Source organism: Ammodytes marinus (assembly GCF_949987685.1).
Source record: "Ammodytes marinus genome assembly, chromosome: 21".
Taxonomy (NCBI): Eukaryota; Metazoa; Chordata; class Actinopteri; order Uranoscopiformes; family Ammodytidae; genus Ammodytes; species Ammodytes marinus.
In genome coordinates, this window is record NC_137225.1 from 939,308 (window position 1) to 960,372 (window position 21,065).

General features: G+C 40.4%; 1 protein-coding gene across 4 annotated transcripts in view; it reads right to left on the minus strand.

The window, feature by feature from the left end:
* The window catches only part of LOC307267545 (sorting nexin-16-like), a 118,440-nt gene that overhangs the window by 30,101 nt on the left and 67,274 nt on the right, over window positions 1–21,065 (minus strand). For all 4 annotated transcript variants that reach the window (XM_080049892.1, XM_080049891.1, XM_080049890.1 and 1 more), the window contains exons 6-7: window positions 11,011–11,147; window positions 3,721–3,843 (exon numbers count right to left, since the gene is read on the minus strand). In XM_080049892.1, coding sequence (XP_079906018.1) covers window positions 3,721–3,843; window positions 11,011–11,147 — 260 coding nt within the window. The remainder of the gene's footprint in view (window positions 1–3,720; window positions 3,844–11,010; window positions 11,148–21,065) is intronic.

Genomic DNA, 21,065 nt, shown 5'->3' on the forward strand with positions numbered 1-21,065 from the left:
GTTTGGGGCTATAACTCCCACAACTTATATCCAGAGATGCCCACAAGTCAGCTGCATCTTTTGAGATAGGCCACGTCCATTGGCGTATATATAGATTTTTCGCTACATCGCAAAAACTGTGTCAGTCACCAAAACATACTCCTCCTACAGTTTTTGCCCGATTTCGACGAAACCAAAAGCATTATGCTCTACCGACTCCCACGAGCAAAAGTTGTATGAAGAATTGTTCTACGACCATTGGAAGACCAAAAGGTAGCGCTTTAAAGATTCAGCCAATCCTGTTAAAAAAATAAATAAAAAATTCTTGAAACTCAAGGGAGACTATCATGGGGCATACCTGAGTCTATAAAATTCCTATGTGGGTGGGACTTATTTAAAAAAATTGTTTTTAATTTTTTTCCCCTGTTTTCGCAAAGTCTTTTGGCGGGAAATTCAAAAAAGTGTCTTTACTATGGAGAGGCTGAGAATCTGCTTTTGCTCATAACTCCCCAACCAAACATCGCACATTCAAAAACTTGACATCCACTTGTTCGGTAAATTGAGCTGCATCTTTCCACCTCAGGAAGTTTTGCGAAATGTATCAATAGGGGGCGCCAAAACCACAACAAATGTATATCTTGTAACAACAGCAAAGAAAACGTGTGTGGGGCTATAACATCCCACAGTCAAAAACTATATCCACAGATGCCCACAAGTCAGCTGCATCTTTTGAGATAGGCCACGCCCATTTGCGATAGGATAGATTTTTTGCTATGTTGCAAAAACTGTGTCAGTCACCAAAACACACTCCTCCTACAGTTTTCGCCCGATTTGGACGAAACCAAAAGCATTATGCTATACCGACTCCCACGAGCAAGAGTTGTATAAAGATTTTTTCTACGACCATCGGAAGACCAAACGGTAGCGCTTTAAAGATTAGCCGATTAGCATCCCTGTACTACCTTGTATGCAAGTGATTATAAATCCAAAACTAAACATAGTATCAAGACAACATTTTAGACATACATTCGTGCTGCCCTAAGGAACATCCTCAAAAAAAACTGGAACATTTTGCCAAAAGGGGGCGCCATAAACGCAAAAAGTTGATATCTTGTAGCTAGCCGCTTAAAACTCAAGGGAGACCATCATGGGGAATATCCGAGTCTATATAAAAAATATGGCCAAGAAATATTAATGTGGACGGGACTTATTAAGAAGATTTAGTTTTTTTTGGGCAGGAAATTCAAAAAAGTGCATTACAGCGGAGTGGCTGACAATCTCTTTTTGCTCATAACTCCCCAACCCAACATCCCACATTCAAAAACTTAATATCCACATATTCACTGAAGTATGCTGCATATTTTAGTATGGCCACGCCCATTTGCAATTGGATAGATTTTTCGCTACGTTGCAAAAACTGTTTAAGTCACCAAAACATACTCCTCCTAGAGTTTTTGCCCGATTTGGACGAAACCAAAAGAATTATGCTCTACCGACTCCCACGAGCAAAAGTTGTAGGGGAGAGTGGCCTAAGTTGTGCCACTTTTTACTCAAAGTGACTTTAAAGTGAGGCCTTGACAGTAAAGTCTCCAACTCAAATATGTACATATATTTCAGGGTGTTGTGCATCCCTGGCAATAAAAACGTTGGATCTGGAATAAACTGTTGAAGAAATATAGCTTTCGGAAAAAAAGTTGTCTTGTGGCACAACTTGCCCCCTGTGTGGTGTAAGTTGTGCCACAAGAGAGAATACCATGGGGTAAATTGTGCCATTGATATATATCTCATAAACTGTAATGCAAGACAAATCCATTAGACAATCACTTATTTAAGGTTTATTTAAAGTAAATAAAGTAAATATTTTACAAAGATTGAAGGACAATTTTCTTAAACAAGGCCTAGCAGATCTAGGTGGTTTTACCTGCTAAGCTCACACTGACAAAGTCACCATCACCATCTTTCTGGCCATCTGAACTCCCATCAGTGCTGTCGTTAAGTGGAATGGAGATGTCAGTCTCTTCTGAGCTACTGTAGACAATCACTTTCTTTTGGTGACCAGCATATACAGCCATGCCAATGGCACAACTCTCAGAAATGTACTTTGCACTAGCTGCTCCGCCCTTGTAGAACCAACTGCCACCTGGCATATGCGATTCCCCCTCAATTTCTGCCTTTAAATCAAGGCTCAAAATCTGTACTCCTTGGTTTTTCCTCCCCATTAACTATCTTACCTCTGCACTACTATCTTTGTTTATATGTGGATGTCTGGGCTTTATGTCTTTTATTTTGGTTATTGTTATTGTACCTTCATTTTTTACCTACCTACTTATAAATGTGCTTTTATAAATACATTTTACTTACTTACTTACTTATAACTCACCTAGGCCCTCTGGCACAACTCACCCCATCCCCAGAATTTTGGATAATAAGCATGATGCAGCAGTTTAGGGCTGACATCGTGATAACTGTATAGACTCAAAGTGTAGCATACTAAAGCAATAAAACATGTGTCAAATGTTTTCAAACTTTTCTCTAATTGTTCAGACACAGTAATCAAAAAACCTTGATCATGGAAATTTTACTTTGAAAGGCAAAAAACTGTTTTTTTTAGCTTAAATTTGCTTATATCTTGTTCCATGTTTCTCCCTTCTTTACAGGATGAGTTAAATGTATGGCTCTTCTTAAATATGTGGTCACATTTCCAATTTCTTCTATGGTTTTCTAGAAACAAGGGGTGGCACAACTTGCCCACCGGCACAACTTAGGCCACTCTCCCCTATAAAGAATTATTATACGACCGTCGGAAGACCAAACTGTAGAGCTTTAAAGATTCGCCCATTAGCTACCTTGTACCTAACTGCTCCTAAATCCAAAACGATTCATCCTATTGACACCAAACTTTACACATGTGTTTGTCCTATGGTTCTCAGGTTGGTTCTACATTTTCGTTAAATTGCTCTAAAAGGGGGCGCCAAAAACACAAAAAGTATACATCTCCTTATCCGCTTGAGCATCTTTCTCTGCAATTTTTTTTGCCTTTTTGTCTATAACTCCCAAACCGAACATCTTACATTCAAAAACTTTACCTCCCCGGATTCCCTGAAGCGAGGGGCCGGCGCCGTGGACTACGACGCCCGATCCCGAGTCGCGTGGCAGGCTTGGCCCCCGTTCACAACTGCTTGCAGTTTTAGTTTCTTTATATTTTGTGAAAGTAGTTAGAGACAACAAGGTCCAGACGCTTTTTTCCTACCAAAAAGTGTCTAGACCAAATTTCATATTAGTCATGTTTTGTGCACTTTCCTACTGTGTTTTGGAAACTTTCCACTGCATTCTTGAAGACAAGGCTTAGGAGAAGCTATTATTAGTATCAAGAGCCAAAACAATTCATCAGGATGACAAAAGGTTCTTCTTTCACACAAATTACCAGGTTTTTCAAATATCGCAATTAATTTTTCAGCATTTTAGCCAATCATTTATTTACACAATGGTCTAGGACATAAGTAGACCTCAGAAAACAAAGGGCTGGACATTTCCATATAAAACACTTTGGTATATTTTATCTTTTTGCACATTTGAAATAGGTCTTAATAGTAGTATGTAAAATCCGAGAAAATACCTCTAGACCCTAGAGGGTTACACATGTAACTATTATTTGATTAAAGACTTTGTTGTGTTGAGTTGTGTTTGAGGTGCAAACTCCTACATCTTATTTGATTGTGTGTTTGGGTGTGCATTTTTTACCCGGGGTCGTCAGATATATCCTGGTCAGCCTCTGCAGCAGACGACTCCACATCTGCGTCTGCACTGCTATCACTGCACTGAGCTGACAGACCACACAGAGACTCTGGGCTCACACACTCACCACTGGGATGGACAGATAGACAGTGAGAAACAGACACATGTTCTGATTAGATGTGGGAATTTCGATTTGATTCCGATTCACAGGTCAACGATTCGATTCTTAACCGATTATCGATGTATCTCGATGCAACAATTTTTTTATTTACATTTCCATGCGTGATGTTCAAATATATATATATATACATATACACAGTGCTGCTTGAAAGTATGTGAACCCCTTGAGCCTTTTGGAATTGTATTTAGTTTAACCATTATTAATTCATTTTTATCAATACCGGTATTTTTTATATGAAATGACAGATGTTTGTTTATACATTCAACATTTTTATTTTCCGGAAATCAATTTTTAAAACAAATAAAACAAATTATTTGCCAACGTTTGTAAGTGCAAAAGTTTGTGAACCCTGACATGCTTAAATCGAGCAGGTAAACACAATCAGGTGGGCGAAATTGAGTGATGAAATGGACCAATGTAATGAGAGATCTTAAGGGAAGAAATTGGGCAGCACTAGATTAAACAGAGATCAAACCAGGTCAGTTTAGGCCCACAAAAGTGAAACCAAACAGGTCAGACATGCCAAAAGGGAAAGAAAATCTCAGAGGATCTCAGGAATAGAGTTGTGATGCTGGACATTTGTCTGGGGACAGCTATAAATTAATTTAAAAAAAGTTTGAGTTCAATCGGTCCATCGTGAGGCAAATCATCTACAGATGGAGAGCTTTAAGAGTGACTGAAGTGGACTTTCAGCTCTACAAGTAAAGTGATTTTTCAAGTAAAAGCAAACACAAACAGTACATCTGGAGATTTGCAGACCATTTGCCACCACCGTTCTTTACTTGGGAGAATGTTCTTTATGCTTTAAGATGCTTTAAGAGAGGTCTTCAAATCTCTAGATATAATGTTTGGGTTGGCTTTTACCTGAAAAATCTATTTTCTTTTGGCGCTTGTGGATATTTTTATTTTAAATATGTTTATTGTAGTTTTCAGTTTAAAGAACAGATGGTGCATACAAACACACATAACATACAGAACAAAGCACATCTAAATTAGCAGCCGCAGTCCATGGTCAACACATACAGTTGTGTTCAAAATAATAGCAGTGTGTTTGAGTAAAGATCAAAATCCTTATCATAGCTTTTATTTCCAAACACGCAAATGCATTGGGGACATTGCACATTCTATTCCAACTCCAAATATGAAGAAAAGTGAAGAAAGTGAAGAAAAAGGAATATTAGACAGTTCAAAAAAATAGCAGTGTCTGCATTTTTCTTTACAACTCAATCATTTACTCTATCAACTGAAAATGCATGAAGATTTAGCTTTTCTATGAATCACTGAGCTAATATTTAGTTGTATAACCTCTGTTTCTGAGCATCTGTGTTGCAGGGAGCCGACCAACTTATGGCACCTGTGAACAGGTGTTTCAGCCCAGGACGATTGGACCACCTTCCACAATTCCTCTGAATTCAGTTTTTGGGGGTCGTCTGACAAACTGTCTGCGGCCCCTATTCAAGCCACAGTACACTTTGAAGACAGTGAAGCATGGTGGCACAGACATCATGTTATGGGGATGTTTCTCATATTATGGTGTTGGGTCTATTTATCGCATACCATGGATCATGGATCAGTTTGGATACATTAGAATACTTGAAGAGGCCTGTTTTTCAGTTTATGCTAATTAGCGGAAAATATTCCCAGGTGGATTTATATGGTCCCAGAGGCTTTTTTGTGGAGCACCCTAACATACACCTGTGTGAGAAATTTCAAGTGAATCGGACTTACGGTGTGAGGGGCATGGCCTCTCAAACTTTCTTCAGTCAGGGCTTAATAACAGCGCCCCCTTGTGAAAAATCAAAAAACTGTATAATAGCACACCCCGTGGGGTAGTGATGCACGTTCTGTGAAAATTTGGAGTGTCTAAGTGCAACAGTGTGGGAGGAGTAGCAGCTAGAAAAATGTCATGGAAGAATAAGAATAAGTATGGTGGAGAACAATAATTACGGCCCCTCAATACTTGAGGGCCCGTAATTAATAATAAATAATAATAATAATAATTCATTTTATTTATGTAGCGCTCTTCTCTCACTCAGAGCGCTTAATGTATGTAGGGACAGAGTCCAACTTCCACACAGGTAAAATCAATTTCTTGGCAATCACCATCCCAAATTCAATATCCTTCTTCTCATATTCATTAATAAAAGATAAGGGACTTGTAGCTCCCAGAATTGCCACAAGAGGGTTAGGTTCCAAACGTTTCCCAAAAGCCTCAGAAGCATTGAAAACCACTTTTTCAATATGAATGGAGTTTGCTACATTACCAAAATGAGTGTGCTAAATTACCTATCATGGATTTACATTGATTACAGACAGGTGAGACTCTTGAGATATTTTTAATAAATAATAATAATGGATTGGATTTATATAGCGCTTTTCAAGGCACTCAAAGACGCTTTACAGGGTTCCAGGTTCCATTCATTCACACACAGTCATACTGGTGGTGGAAAACTACCATACTGCCCTGGGGCAGACTGACGGAAGCGTGGCTGCCATTCAGCGCCTACGGCCCCTCTGACCACCACCTCAAACATACAGCAATCATACACATTCACACGAGGCAAGGTGGGTGAAGTGTCTTGCCCAAGGACACAACAACCATGACACTGGTGGCAGAGCGGGGATCGAACCGCCAACCCTTGGATCATTGGCCAACCCGCTTAACCACCTGAGCCACGGTTGCCCCGGTTTTGAAGGAAGTCCACTTCTAGACAGATGTTCAGTGACTCTAAAAGCTCTCCATCTGTAGATGATTTGCCTCAAGGTGGACCGATGGGACTCATCACAACTCTATTCGTGAGATCCCCTGAGATTTCCTTTCATCTTGGCATGTCTGACCTGTATGGGTTCACTTTGGTAAGCCTAAACTGACTTGGTGTCATCTCTGTTTTATGTAGTGCCGCCCAATTTCTTCCCTAAAGATCTGTCATTACATTGGTCCATTTCATCACTCAATTTGGCCTACCTCATTGTGTTTATCTGCTACGAGTTAAGCAATGCAGCTCAGGGTTCACAAACTTTTGCACATACAAAAGTTGGCAAATCATTTGTTTGATTTGAGTCATTTGACTACACAATTGATTTCCAAAAGAAATAAGACAAACAGATGAATAAGCTTCTCTAATATTTTATTAGAGAAAAAGCTTTTCTTGTCACAAATATGACTTTCTATGAAAAATGCAATAACACAATATGGAAGTATGTAAAAAAAAAACTCATTTGGTTTTAATTTATTTCTAATCTTGTAAATCATGTAAATTTCTCCGTTGCGAATAAAGGGATTTCTATTCTATAATTTTCTATGTCATTTCAACACATTGTACAAAAAGTATGGCTTGGAATTCAAAACGTAAACAGAAATAAAGAAGCCGGTGCAGGTCATATTGGTTTGCTGCTCTCAGGCGTTTTGTCGCCACTCTTGTAAACACCTTGCACATGTGTTTGGTGCGCATGCGCAGTGGCACAGGAAGTACTAGTAGGGGTGCGGCAGGTGCTGCAGCACCCCCTGGTGGCGAATTCAATTTATTATTATTTATTTATTCGCCAGAGAATCGAGATGCATCGAAAAATCGATTATTTTACTTATTGACTCAGGCCGTGTCAACATGTAGACGGGAACACGTTTTTCCCTTCTCCCTTTGCAGAAAAACTCCGGTACACATGACAGTGTTTATGAATATCTCTCTGTACACATGACAACTCAAAAACTATTGAAAATGCTGAGGTAATCATGCAAGGCCAGTAGATGGTGATAATGTGTCTCATCAAACACCATAGAACAACGTTGTGAGCCTGCACATTGAGGTTCTTCTTGAGCCAGTGAGTACATGTAATTTTAAAGGTTTTAATGAGCAAGCCTTTTTAAGTGATCTCCATCATAGTGACATTCAACTGACTACGCAAATTTTGGATGTTGAGTTAGCCTTAGACCATTTCATCAATACTTTCACCTCAATTATAAACAAGCATGCGCCCCTAAAAAAACATAGAGTAAAAAATAGATCAAACCCCTGGTTTACAAGTGAACTGTCTGATTTATTTTCCGAGAGAAATAAAGCATGGTCTGTAGCTAGACGCTCTGGAGATAATACCAATTGGACAATTTTTAGACACCTTAGGAATAAGTGCACAGCCATGGTCAGGAAAGCCAAATCTGAATACTACCTTGAATTAATCTCAAACTGCTACTCTAACCCTGCACTATTTTGGAAAGCTGTGAACTATAATAAAAACAATTCTAGCACAGTTCCCACTCAGATCAAATTAAATGGTCATACTCTCAATGATCAAAAAGAGATTGGCTTAGCTTTTAATAAACATTTTGTAGCTACTGGTCAACTCTTTCAGAATGGAGGATATAGACCTTCTACCACCAGTAGTAACGTACCGCCTGTCTCTCAAACTCCTCTTTTCAGCCTTGATCTTCTTCCCACAAGTGTTGTTGTAGATGCGCTCCTCGCCATCAACCCCAAGAAGTACATGGGAGAGGACAATTTGGACCCGTTTTCAATCAAGCTCTCTACACATATAATATCAAAACAAATTACCCATATTTTTAATCTTTCCATCTCCTCTGGAATAGTTCCTAAAATTTGGAAAAAAGCTCATGTAATTCCTTTACATAAAGGTGGTGACAAAAATAATCTTAATAACTACAGGCCAATTTCCAAACTCCCATGCCTCGCAAAAATTCTAGAATCACTTATTAATAATCAGTTAAAAACATTTCTAACTAGTGCTTCCATTTTGAGCCCATTCCAATCTGGTTTTAGGGCAGGTCACAGTACTGTCTCTGCTGTGACTTTGGTTGTAGACAACATTGTTACAGCATTAGACAAGAAAAAGCACTGTGCAGCACTTTTTATTGATCTTTCAAAGGCCTTTGATACTGTTGACCACCATTTGCTTTTACAGAGGCTGCATGACATTGGCTTTGATCAGTCTGCATGTAGCTGGTTTAGGGATTATCTCTCTGATAGACAGCAGTCAGTTAAACTGGGAAGATACCAGTCTGAGTTTTTAACTGTTACAAATGGTGTCCCACAGGGCTCAATTTTAGGTCCAGTTCTTTTCACAATTTATAAAAATAACATTGTTTCATCGCTAAAAAACTGTCACGCCCATCTATACGCTGACGACACAGTACTGTATTGCATTTCCGATTCGGTGCACCAATCTATTGAGAACCTACAAAGCTCTTTTAACACCCTGCAGGACTGTCTAGTGGACCTCAGGCTTGTTCTTAATACAGACAAAACCAAATATATGTGTTTCTCCAGAGCAAAAACTATACATTTTAATGATCTTATTATTCACACAAATAATGGATCTCATATTGAAAGAGTCACTGAATATAAATATCTTGGCATCTGGATAGATGAAAAACTCTCTTTTACATTTCACATACAAAATCTTGTCTGTCGTCTGCGACAAAAGATTGGATATTTTTATAGGAATAAAGCCACCTTCCCGTTGTTCAGTAGGAAAAGGATTATTGAGGCAGTTTTTATGTCTGTCCTTGATTACGGTGATGTGGTCTACCGGCATGCATCACATTCATGTCTAAAACTCCTAGACTCAGTTTTTCACTCTGCTTTAAGGTTCATCACAGGAGATGCTTATGACACACATCATTGTCTTTTATATGAGAAGGTTGGGTGGCCCTCCCTTAAAGAGAGACGTGATGCACATTGGCATGTTTTTATTTACAAAGCCTTGACTGGGAAGCTTCCTCGTTATTTAATAGAAATGCTGCTTGTTTCAGATGGGCTTTATCAGACCCGCTCCACTGACATGCTTATGCTTTATGTCCCACAAGCCCGGTCTGAGCTGGGAAAGACAGCTTTTAGCTTCAGTGCACCTGACTCCTGGAACAACTTACAGCTAAAAATTAAACTAAATACATTCATATCCTTTGGCCAATTTAAACAGACTATCTTGGATCTGCCAAACTCTACTTGTAACTGTTTTAATTAGACTATATTGTACTGTATGCCTTTTAATTGCTGCCACTCTTCCCCACTCTGTAAATGTTTCAATCGTTTTGTTTTTTCTTCTCTTCACTTGTTGTGTATTTGATGTTTTTGCATTGAATATTTTGTTTGTATTGTTGTTTTGACTCGACGTCATTGAAAATGAGGGTCACCCCTCAATTGGTCTCTCGAGGATAAATAAAAGTTAAATGAAAAAAATGAAATGTAATTGCCATGCAAAAATTCAGGTCAAGACCCCTTTCTGTAAACCGCCGGTTTCCCAGCCCTCGCGGATACAGAAATACAGATTTTTCCAATATCTCCCACTTCAAAACACTCTGGTTTTAGTGTCCGGTTGTGATGTTAACATATGCACAAAAGGCCAAACCACACAGAAGGAGCTTACTGTCACATAACTGAATTAGCACTGACGACTTGTGTGTGGACCCCAATCACCTAAGTCTTTTCCTTTGCCTCGGAGAAGGCACATGTTGTGAACTTCATGTGACTTGACAGACATCTTGTGCTTTTGTGTGTGTGTGTGTGCAGGGCCGCATTTGCTGTAGTGATGAGTTTTTGCGAACAGCATTTACTAACAAAAACAGCTTAAACGTGTGAAAAAAGTGCCTTTGCTAAGGAGAGACCACAGAAAAACTGGTGATGGGTGAATTTGGAGGTGGGCTGTCGCCGTGCCCACCTAATCAGAAGCTAGGAATGGTCCTGGTAGACATATTTTAATTGGCTCAAAAAAAAAAAAAATAGATTGGGTGGGCACGGCGCACATTTTGGTGGGCAGGCCTGGCCCACCCTTGCCCCTTGGCTGCCGCCGGCCCCGCTTGCCATTATCAATCGCCATTCAAAAACAGCCTGATAAAGCTGGGTAGGCCATAATTGGGGGAAACGCGTCATTTGTCCAAATTGAGTGATAAGTTACACAATTAAGAAAAAACAACGATGGGCCTGTTCATAACTAATTTATATATTTTTTGGAATGTAATGATTATCATGAAATTGTTTAAGAAACCTCAATTTTGGGGGCCCCCCGGATCATCTCTTTTTCCTTTGTAATACGCGCTCTGCTTACCCTGCGTATAGGGAGCGGCGGCCCTGTGCGTGCGTGCGTGCGTGTACACATCTACTTACTTGTCATGCTTTTGCAGCAGCAGGATGGCCTGCTCCCTCTCCTGCAGCCTGCGCTTCAGGGAGGCGATCTCTTTCTGCTTCTCCAGCAGTTCCTTGTGCAGACGGTAGTTGCTCTCCTCCAGAGTCTCACAGAACGCCTGGAGCGAAGCAGCGATGGATAACAAAAAGGAGTAAAGAAAAATATCAGTTGACGATGGAAAGAAAGGCTGGACGGCAAACAGATAAAGGCAACAGATGGAAACAGAAGTCAGGATTGGAAACATTTTAACAAGTAAATCTAAAAGCATGGCTGAGGCTCCGATTCTCCATTCTTATTGGCTGTTGGGACTGTCCATTCACTTTGGCACCGATGTTGTTGCGTCAGTTGCGTCACGACCCTAGCAGTCTGACAGTTTGGCACTACGGCAGCCAACAAACAGCAATGTCTACAATCAACGGCCCCTAAATGTCCTATTTCCTGTTTAACAGCAACTGCTTGCACCACTAAGACAGCAAGGATACGAGGAAAGACCGGGAAAGACATTAATTGAAAAGACATGAACGCGCATAACTGTCGTTCGGAGGGAGGAGCTACAGTAGGTAGAGCGTGTCAGGGAGGGACCAGAGAGAACACAAGTGGAGCGGTTGAGGTATTTGGATTTGAATCTCTATCCCAACTGCTATTTTCTCCCAAATCATATACAGTCCCGTCCAATAGTATTGGAACGGTGAGGCCAATTCCTTTATTTTTGCTGTAGACTGGAAACATTTGAGTTTGACACCAAACGATGAATATGAGACAATAGCTCAACATTTCAGCTTTAATTTCCAGGTATTAACATCTGGATCCGATACACAACTTAGAAGATAGCATTTTTTGAAAAGGAACGCCAAATTTTTAGGCAAGCAAAAGTATTGGAACAGATAGACTTTAAATAAATTAAAGTGAATAAACCGTAATATTTTGTCGCAAATACTTTGCTTGCAATAACCGCATCAAGCCTGTGACCCATTGACATCACCAAACTTTTGCATTCTTCTTTTGTGATGCTTTTCCAGGCTTTCACCGCAGCCTCATTCAGTTGCTGTTTGTTTTGGGGGGTTACTCCCTTCGGTTTCCTTTTTAGCAGGTAACATGCATGCTCTATAGGGTTTAAGTCTGGAGATTGACTTGGCCAGTCTAAAACCTTCCACTTCTTGCCCCTGATGAACTCCTTTGTTGGGTTTTGAGCCAGGAAAAACCCAACCACACGTACATTTATTTTATTGGGATTTTATGTGATAGACCAACACAAAGTGGCACATAATTGTAAAATGGAATGAACACTTCTAAAAAAAATATATTTTTTTTTAATAAAAAACTGAAAAGTGTGGTGTGCAAAAGTATTCAGCCCCCCTGAGTCAATACTTTGTAGGACCACCTATCGCTGCAATTACACTGCAGGTCTATTGGGGTATGTCTCTACCAGCTTTGCACATCTACAGACTGACATTTTTTCCCATTCTTCTTTTCGAAATAGCTCAAGCTTCAGATTCAGCGTCAGATTGGATTGTAGCTCTGGCTGTATGTTTAGGGTTTGTCCTGCTGGAAGGTGAACCCCTGCCCCAGTCTCAAGTCTTTTGCAGACTCATATGGCGATTTTCCACCGCACATTTAGCTCTACTCGACTCAACTCGACTTAACTCAACTTGGTTTAGTAGCAGCACGGGTCGTTTTCCACTGCAAATAGTACCTCCTTGTCGTGGGCAGGGTTGTCATACAAAGGGTCAGAAAGCCTACTCCGGAGCCAAGTAGCAAAGCAGAAATTACGAGCAGTTGTCGTAGACTATTAACTGAACCAACCGGCAAAAATACGGATGGAAAATGTTTAAGAAATACCCCCCTTGTATCTGTTTGCTAATAGTACTAAAAGTAGAAGAATATTGCGACAGGCCATTCAAAGGGAGGATTGGTGTCCCGATGTGTGACTCTGCCACTCAGTCAGCTGTAGGGAAGCGTCACGTACATCCCTATGCACGTAAACACGGGCATGTTAAAGTTGTCTGTTTAGTGCTTGTTTCAGGATACGTGTTTTCAAATGCAAGCCGTGTCTCAGCCTGAATATTTTATTGAGGTAATCAGTGCAGTCTTGTAATGTAATCGCTTGCTATCATTTCACTCCCAGCTGGCTAACTAGGCTATAGCTCCTACATGCCGACTACAGGGGGCCAGGTACCATTTTTTTGCGGTGGAAACGCCAAAAATGCGAGTTGAGTCGAGTCGAGTTGTGCTGATACCACGCAGTGGAAAAGCGCCATTACAGGTTTTCTGCCCTGTATTTGGCTTCCCATCAACTCTGACAAGCTTCCCTGTCCCTGCTGAAGAAAGGCACCCCCACCAGACATAGCGTTTTGCAATCAGGCCAAAAACTTTGAGTTGAGTTTGGTCTCATCTAGTGTTGTTTTTGTCAACGAAATGTATGACAAAATATCGTCGTCAACGAACCTTTATCACGTGACAAAAACGAGACGAGACGCAACGTAAATGGTGGTCATGTGACGAAGACTATAATCAAATATATAATGCTTTATTGTTGACGGATAAAAACGGGACTAAATGTAGTTTACAAAAACTAAAACTCTGCTAAAATATCTCTTCATGTTCATTGACAAAAACGAGAGGACACGAAATGTTATAAGGCTATTTTGTCTCGCCATTTTTATTATTTTGGAATATTTCTGTTTCCTGAGTTTCGGGGCTGCAAACAGGCTACGACTTCAGATTAAAAGCATTTCACTGGCTTTAACATGAGCATTTAACTAGACAAACGTGAGTTCGCTTTTATTTTGAAATAGCAGGAAGTTAGCAGGCGACGTTACTTCCTCAATCCCCACTCGCGGCAATATGGAAGCTAACAAAGCATTATCCCCCAAAATCAATAACACAATTCACGGAGAAAATGACTGCTGGACATTTACATTGCGGGCTGCAGCCTGAAGTTAGGCTAACTGTCAATATGCGGCCAAACGTACTCACGTCGTCTAGACTGGATTCCTGTCGGACATTAACCATGACTCCTGTGTTCCCTGCTCTCCTGATACATGCAAAGTCATGTTGAAAAAGTATTCCATTGTTTTCTGAACGAGTAGTAGCCCTGTTTGTGAACGTCTATCCATCAAAACTATGACGCAGGTCCTTAGCAACGGCCATTATACCCTTGACAGCGGTCTGTCTTGCTGGAAATAACAGACCTGTAGAATGCCGTGATTTACATAAGATTTTCAAAGTGCCATGTAATAAGTTCTGTCAACAAATTCCACTGTATGCAGTCTGTGCTTCCAATCGCATGGTTCAAACCATTTGTGTTATATCTTGTAATACAAAATCTGACTTCAGTTTACAAGCAATACAAGTCATACACAATTACTTTGTTATTATGTTATTGTAGCTCTAGCATTCAAGCACCTTGTTTCTCTTAATTAAACTTGAATGTAATGTACATTTTTTCTGGCATTGTCATTTGAAGCTATTTTATTTAGGCATATTTATTTTATATAAATGTAGGCTACGTCATTAGACAGGAGATTCTGAAACGCAAAGAAAAGCTGTCTGAGTTCCACCAGACTGCTGTTCAGGTTGAGGAATCCGGCATTCGTACATGTTTGGTAGCTCAAATAAATATAATGTAAATTAAATCAGTGTCTTCCGTGTCTGGAATTGCATGTATTCTTGAGTCTATAAAGGTAAAAATAATATAATAAGATAAGATAACCTTGTTTGACTTGTGAAATGGGGGACTTAAAGAACATTTTGATTTTGTCTGTACTATACTAGGTAATTATACTATATTAACTGGGTATAATTGCATTACTAAAAAGACTAAAATACAAATGTCATTGACTAAGACTAGACTTAAATGTCATCAGCTTTTGTTGACTAAAACTAGACGAAAATAGTCCCAGATAATTCTGGCTAAGAGAAGACTAAAATGCTCAAGACTTTTAGTCAACTGAAACTTGACTAGACTAAAAAGTTTAAACGTGACTAAGACTAATAAAAACTAAAATGACAATTTGAAACAAAGACTGGACTAAAACTAAACTTAAAACAGGCCGCCAAAAACAACACTAGTCTCATCTGACCAGAGCTCCTTCCTCCACATCTTTGTTGTGTCCCCAGCATGGCTTGAGGCAAAATTTACGTTTTCGGCCTAATTGCAAAACGTTACGTGTGAAGTCAAGTCAATTCTTAAAATATGCAGGCATACATAAGGATCGAAATGGCGTTTGTATCTGACCCACAGTGCAATAGGAACAATAATAATAATAAAATAGAGTAGAATAAGATAAAGATAAACAATATTTATATTAAATAAATTCTAAATACTAAATAGTTCAAAAAGGGTACAAAATAAAACGGTATATCAGGGATTCTTGAGAACCGGGATATACACTCAACAAAAATATAAACGCAACACTTTTGTTTTTGCTCCCATTTTTCATGAGACTTAAAGATCTAAAATTCATTCCAGATACACAATATTACCATTTCTCTCAAACATTGTTCACACATCTGTCTAAATGTGTGATAGTGAGCACTTCTGCTTTGCTGAGATAATCCATCCCACCTCACAGGTGTGCCACATCAAGATGCTGATCTGACATCATGATTAGTGCACAGGTGTGCCTTAGACTGTCCACAATAAAAGGCCACTCTGAAATGTGCATTTTTTTGCTTTATTGGGGGTCTGGGGACTCAGAACCAGTCAGTATCTGGTGTGACCACCATTTGCCTCATGCAGTGCAACACATCTTCTTCGCATAGAGTTTATCAGATTGTCAATTGTGGCCTGTGGAATGTTGGTCCACTCCTCTTCAATGGCTGTGCGAAGTTGCTGGATATTAGTGGGAAGTGGTGCACGCTGTCGTATACGCCGGTCAAGCACATCCCAAACATGCTCAATGGGTGACATGTCCGGTGAGTATGCTGGCCATGCAAGAACTGGGACATTTTCAGCTTCCAAGAATTGTGTACAGATCCTTGCAACATGGGGCCGTGCATTATCTTGCTGAAACGTGAGGTGATGTTCATGGATGTATGGCACAACAATGGGCCTCAGGATCTCATCACGGTATCTCTGTGCATTCAAAATGCCATCAATAAAATGCACCTGTGTTCTTCGTCCATAACAGATGCCTGCCCATACCATAACCCCACCACCACCATGGGCCACTCGATCCACAAAATTGACATCAGCAAAGCGCTCACCCACACGACGCCACACACGCTGTCTGCCATCTGCCCTGAACAATGTAAACCAAGATTCATCCGTGAAGAGAACACCTCTCCAACGTGCCAGACGCCATCGAATGTGAGCATTTGCCCACTCAAGTCTGTCACGGCGACGAGCTGGAGTCAGGTCAAGACCCCGATGAGGACGACGAGCATGCAGTTGAGCTTCCCTGAGACGGTTTCTGACAGTTTGTGCAGAAATTGTTTGGTTATGCAAACCAATTGTTTCAGCAGCTGTCTCAGTGGCTGGTCTCAGACGATCTTGGAGGTGAACCTGCTGGATGTGGAGGTCCTGGGCTGGTGTGGTTACACGTGGTCTGCGGTTGTGAGGCCGGTTGGATGTACTGCCATATTCTCTGAAACGCCTTTGGAGACGGCTTATGGTGGATAAATGAACATTTATCCACCATAAGCCGATTGCACGCTCCCTCAATGCTTGTGGCATCTGTGGCATTTTGCTGTGAGACAAAACTGCACATTTCAGGGTGGCCTTTTATTGTTGACAGTCTAAGGCACACCTGTGCACTAATCATGATGTCAGATCAGCATCTTGATGTGGCACACCTGTGAGGTGGGATGGATTATCTCAGCAAAGCAGAAGTGCTCACTATCACACATTTAGACAGATTTGTGAACAATGTTTGAGAGAAATGGTGATATTGTGTATCTGGAATGAATTTTAGATCTTTAAGTCCATCTCTGGAAAAATAGGAGCAAAAACAAAAGTGTTTATATTTTTGTTGAGTGTATGTAACTGCTGTTAAGTTTAAAACTAAAAATATTTTAAATTGTAGATGTTATTAGGGATTAAGAATAGAATGTGTTGTGGAATTCTTTATTACAGTCATAATAATTATGTGTTTATATAAGACTAATGCCATCTTGACTCTAAATAAACGGAAGTTAATCAACAAAAGTTCTGACCTGACCTTATGGTGAAGGTTGTTATGTCTCACTATTCCAACCCTGAAAGCTATTTACGTAGGATGAGGTTCGTGCGTAATTAGATTTTGCTATAACTTCTCTGTCTGACTGCCTATCGGTGGTCATTTCACACAATCCCATTGCTTGATTGTTGTCTTGACTCATGTTTGCAAACATTAAAGATCTGTTCTATTTTTGTATTTAAACATTGTGTCACCTCGTATTAATTGACTATATTCTCATCTTTTAAAGGTTGGTATTTCAATTCCATGACAATTTGGGGGCTCGTCCGGGATGTCTAACTCGAGGATTTCCTGAAGCACCCTCTGACAGGTTAACTGTGCACAGCCGGAGACTGGGTCCCGGAGCCTAAACCTCTCCCCACGGAGGACCGTAACTGACCTCAGGAGATGCAGGTTGGCGCCTATATCAGGTGTGCTTCAGGGGATCTCCCGATACGGCATCCAAGAACTCAAAGAGACTAAAAAGGTGAGAACACAATGTTTAATTAAAGTTTTAAAGGCCAGGGGTCAATAAACTATAAACTATAAAAGTAAGCTTAGGGTATGTTGGACGACTAGCTTTAGTTACAAGTTGGTTTAGGACAGCTGCTGATTAGTTGAACTAAAAACTAAAGACCAGGGGTCTTTAATTCGCATTAGCTGACGAGCTTTTACGAAATAAAATAGATTTAACCGGGTTAAGCTATTTTATCTAGTGCCGGGCACTAGGGTCAGGGACCAAAATTATACAGGCCAGGGGCCAAACTCGAGAAATAGGATAGATTTAACTAGGTTAAACTATTTTATCTAGCGCCAGGGGCACTAGGGTCAGGGACCAAACTCGAGAAATAAGATAGATTTAACTAGGTTAGACTATTTTATCTAGCGCCAGGGGCACTAGGGTCAGGGACCAAAATTATACTGGCCAGGGGCCAGGCTCGAGAAATAGGATAGATTTAACTAAGTTAAACTATTTTATCTAGCGCCAGGGGCACTAGGGTCAGGGACCAAACTCGAGGAATAGGATAGATTTAACCGGGTTAAACTATTCTATCTAGTGCCGGGCACTAGGTGGTCCGGGACCACGAAAGATATCTTTACTGTCAGGGACAGTAGGCAGGATCCATAAAAATGTTTTGGCAAAAATAGATCTAAAATTAAGAACGTTCTAAAATAGTTAAAATATTTTCAAGTACTAATTGTGTGTGGTTTATTTAAGGTCTCTGTGTCTTCTGTTGGATCTGTCCTCCACTGCATTCTCTAAAATTCAATATTATTGTAAAAGGGGAACAGTCTGTTTAAACAAAAGGAGTTGGAAGTTGAATTTGACAGTTGTGCAAAGAATGTGTGATAAGGGTGGAGACTCACTATACAGATGCATTGGTAAATTTATGGGAGGAATATGGTCTTTCCAGGAAATGTGAGCTTTAGTCTCGTTAAGATAGAAAAGCTAAGTTAGCAATCATTTAAATTTTAGAGAAATAAAAGCATTTTTGTCAGGCCTTTGTTGCAAAGTGAACAGAGACAGTGATTAGCTTAAAGGTAAAATAACTTTAACCAAAGTGTGCTAAGCTCCTCACAGGACAATTATCCCAGACCTGGTCTCTCGTCTCTGGCCAAGCAGAATCTCCTCTCTCACACCTCCGGTTGCAGACCAAAACCAGCTCAACGAACTAAAGCTGTTTCCACATCTACACCTGGATCCAGCCCTGCATCTGCCAGATGAGTATTTTCCAACTACCTTATTCCATTTTAAATGGGGTCCAGTTCAACATGACTGGCCTAAAGAAGAGATCCTTTTATGACAGAACTAATGTGAACTCTGTGACAAGGACAACCTCTGTATGGCCCAGCTGAAGGCCTATGGACAAATGGAAAAGGCGGACGAGGAAGACGGGGCAGAGGCAGAGCCAGCAGATATGGCTAAAACACCAGGAACATCAGCATGGCTGATTCTGTGTTGGGGCAACTTGCACTGGGCAGGGAATGTCCTGAACAACATCCAGAGAATGGACTGCAGTTGCAGTCCCAGGAGCAGAGAGGCAGTGGGAGAGTGGGAGACTGACTGGCCGGAGAGGAGAGACAGAGAGGGGTCCACAGGAGGGTGAGGTGCACCAAACATGCAGTGACTCTCACTGTCCAGTAATAATATTATTATTATATGCTTAATTTTCCCATCTGAATTGTCTACACCAGAATTGTTAGTGTCACGCTAGGTGATTACATTTTTGGCTAATTATGGTATAGTATATCTAATTTGTTTTGATAGACAACTGAGTATTGTACTGTATCCAGGTCTCTATGTTTACATACCTATCTTTGCAGGTGAAAACATTTACCCAAAACACGGCTATAGGCCGAGCAAGTGACTGCAGTGACTAAAGTAGTGTTGGTTTAACCACGAGAGCTTTCTTTATACACACACAATTACGAAACAATTATTTAATGATAGAAAAGTACTTCTAATATCGCGCTATAGCATCGTTTGTGAGCAGAATTTTCTAAAAAATAACAGTGTGTAAGACGGGATGTTATTATTCCCAAGCCACACAGATTTCCAAAAAGGGATAATCATTTTTAAATGACTTCAGAATTTTCAAAATTAGTTAAGCCTCTGCAGAGCAAACTTTATACATGATCATGGACTGACTGACAAAGACTGACTGTTTAATTATTTTACAACCTTTTCCTAATTCACTGCGTTCTCCTTACAGACAGAAAAAGGCAATAGATAAGTCTTTTCTCCCTCTCAGCAGAGCTGATAAGAGCTCAGGAGAATGTTTCCCAAAACAACGTTTGTTTCTAGACAAGAAGGGCACCCGTGTTTTGACCAAATTTAGTTTATCTTACACATAAATGTGACTTGGGTAAAACTTTGAGAACATACGAACAATATGTAACTTGCAGCACAACACAGAAAAATACCACCATTGATCTCTGCTATGGTTCAATAGGTGGAGCTTATCGTTCCATACCCATGCCTGCCCTTGGGGCCACTTATCACAACAGTGTTTACCTCATGCCAGTGTATAAACCGTCCTTCAGACGCTTAGAACACAAGGAGAGACAGGTGGAAAGTGGCCCATGGAGGGGTCCTTTGCCTCAGATACGCTTGCTAGTTCAACTGTATATGGCCCACATGGAGATCCAGCTTGGGATTTTGGTAAAATAAGAAGATGTGTGGCAATATGGTTTAACACCGCAGAACTGTATGGAAGTGGGAATGAATGTACTGAACGTGCAAATGTGTGCAAAGGAAAGGATGATCGAGTTTCTGAAGAACTTAAAGAATTGATTAATAGATGTGTTGCATTATTTAAGTGCACGTCATGTGCCACTGCTTGAAACTACGTTGAAAACTAGAGCTGAGGAAATGGTTAAGATAAAACAGTGTCATGGATCAAACCCCACACAAAATGCTAAAGCCATGATATTCAAATGGGTGAAACGGCAGAGTACCCCTCCCCTCACCACAAAGTCTTGTGGCCACTCTGATAGAGGCCGGCCTACCACTCCCGTCGTCCATGATTGATGTGCCTATTGTATCCTCATACCCAAAAGTAACTCAGAAGATAGAAGAAGCTACAATACAACATGTAAGTAGAAATAAAGAGGATGAATTACTTTTCATAGCAGCTGCAGTTCAAGCACTAAGGGAGATAGACTTGCATGCAGCAGGAGGGTCAGGGATCAAAAAGGGAGGAGTGAGTGCGATAGAACCAAAGTACATCAGCCGGCAGAGCAAAGCACACACTTCCCCACACTACTCACAAAACAATAACTTCAGAAACAATTGGAGAAAAGGACAGTGTAACTTCTGCGGGAAAAATTGTCAGACCATACAAATTTAATTCAAGCAGCTACAATTAAACTTTCTT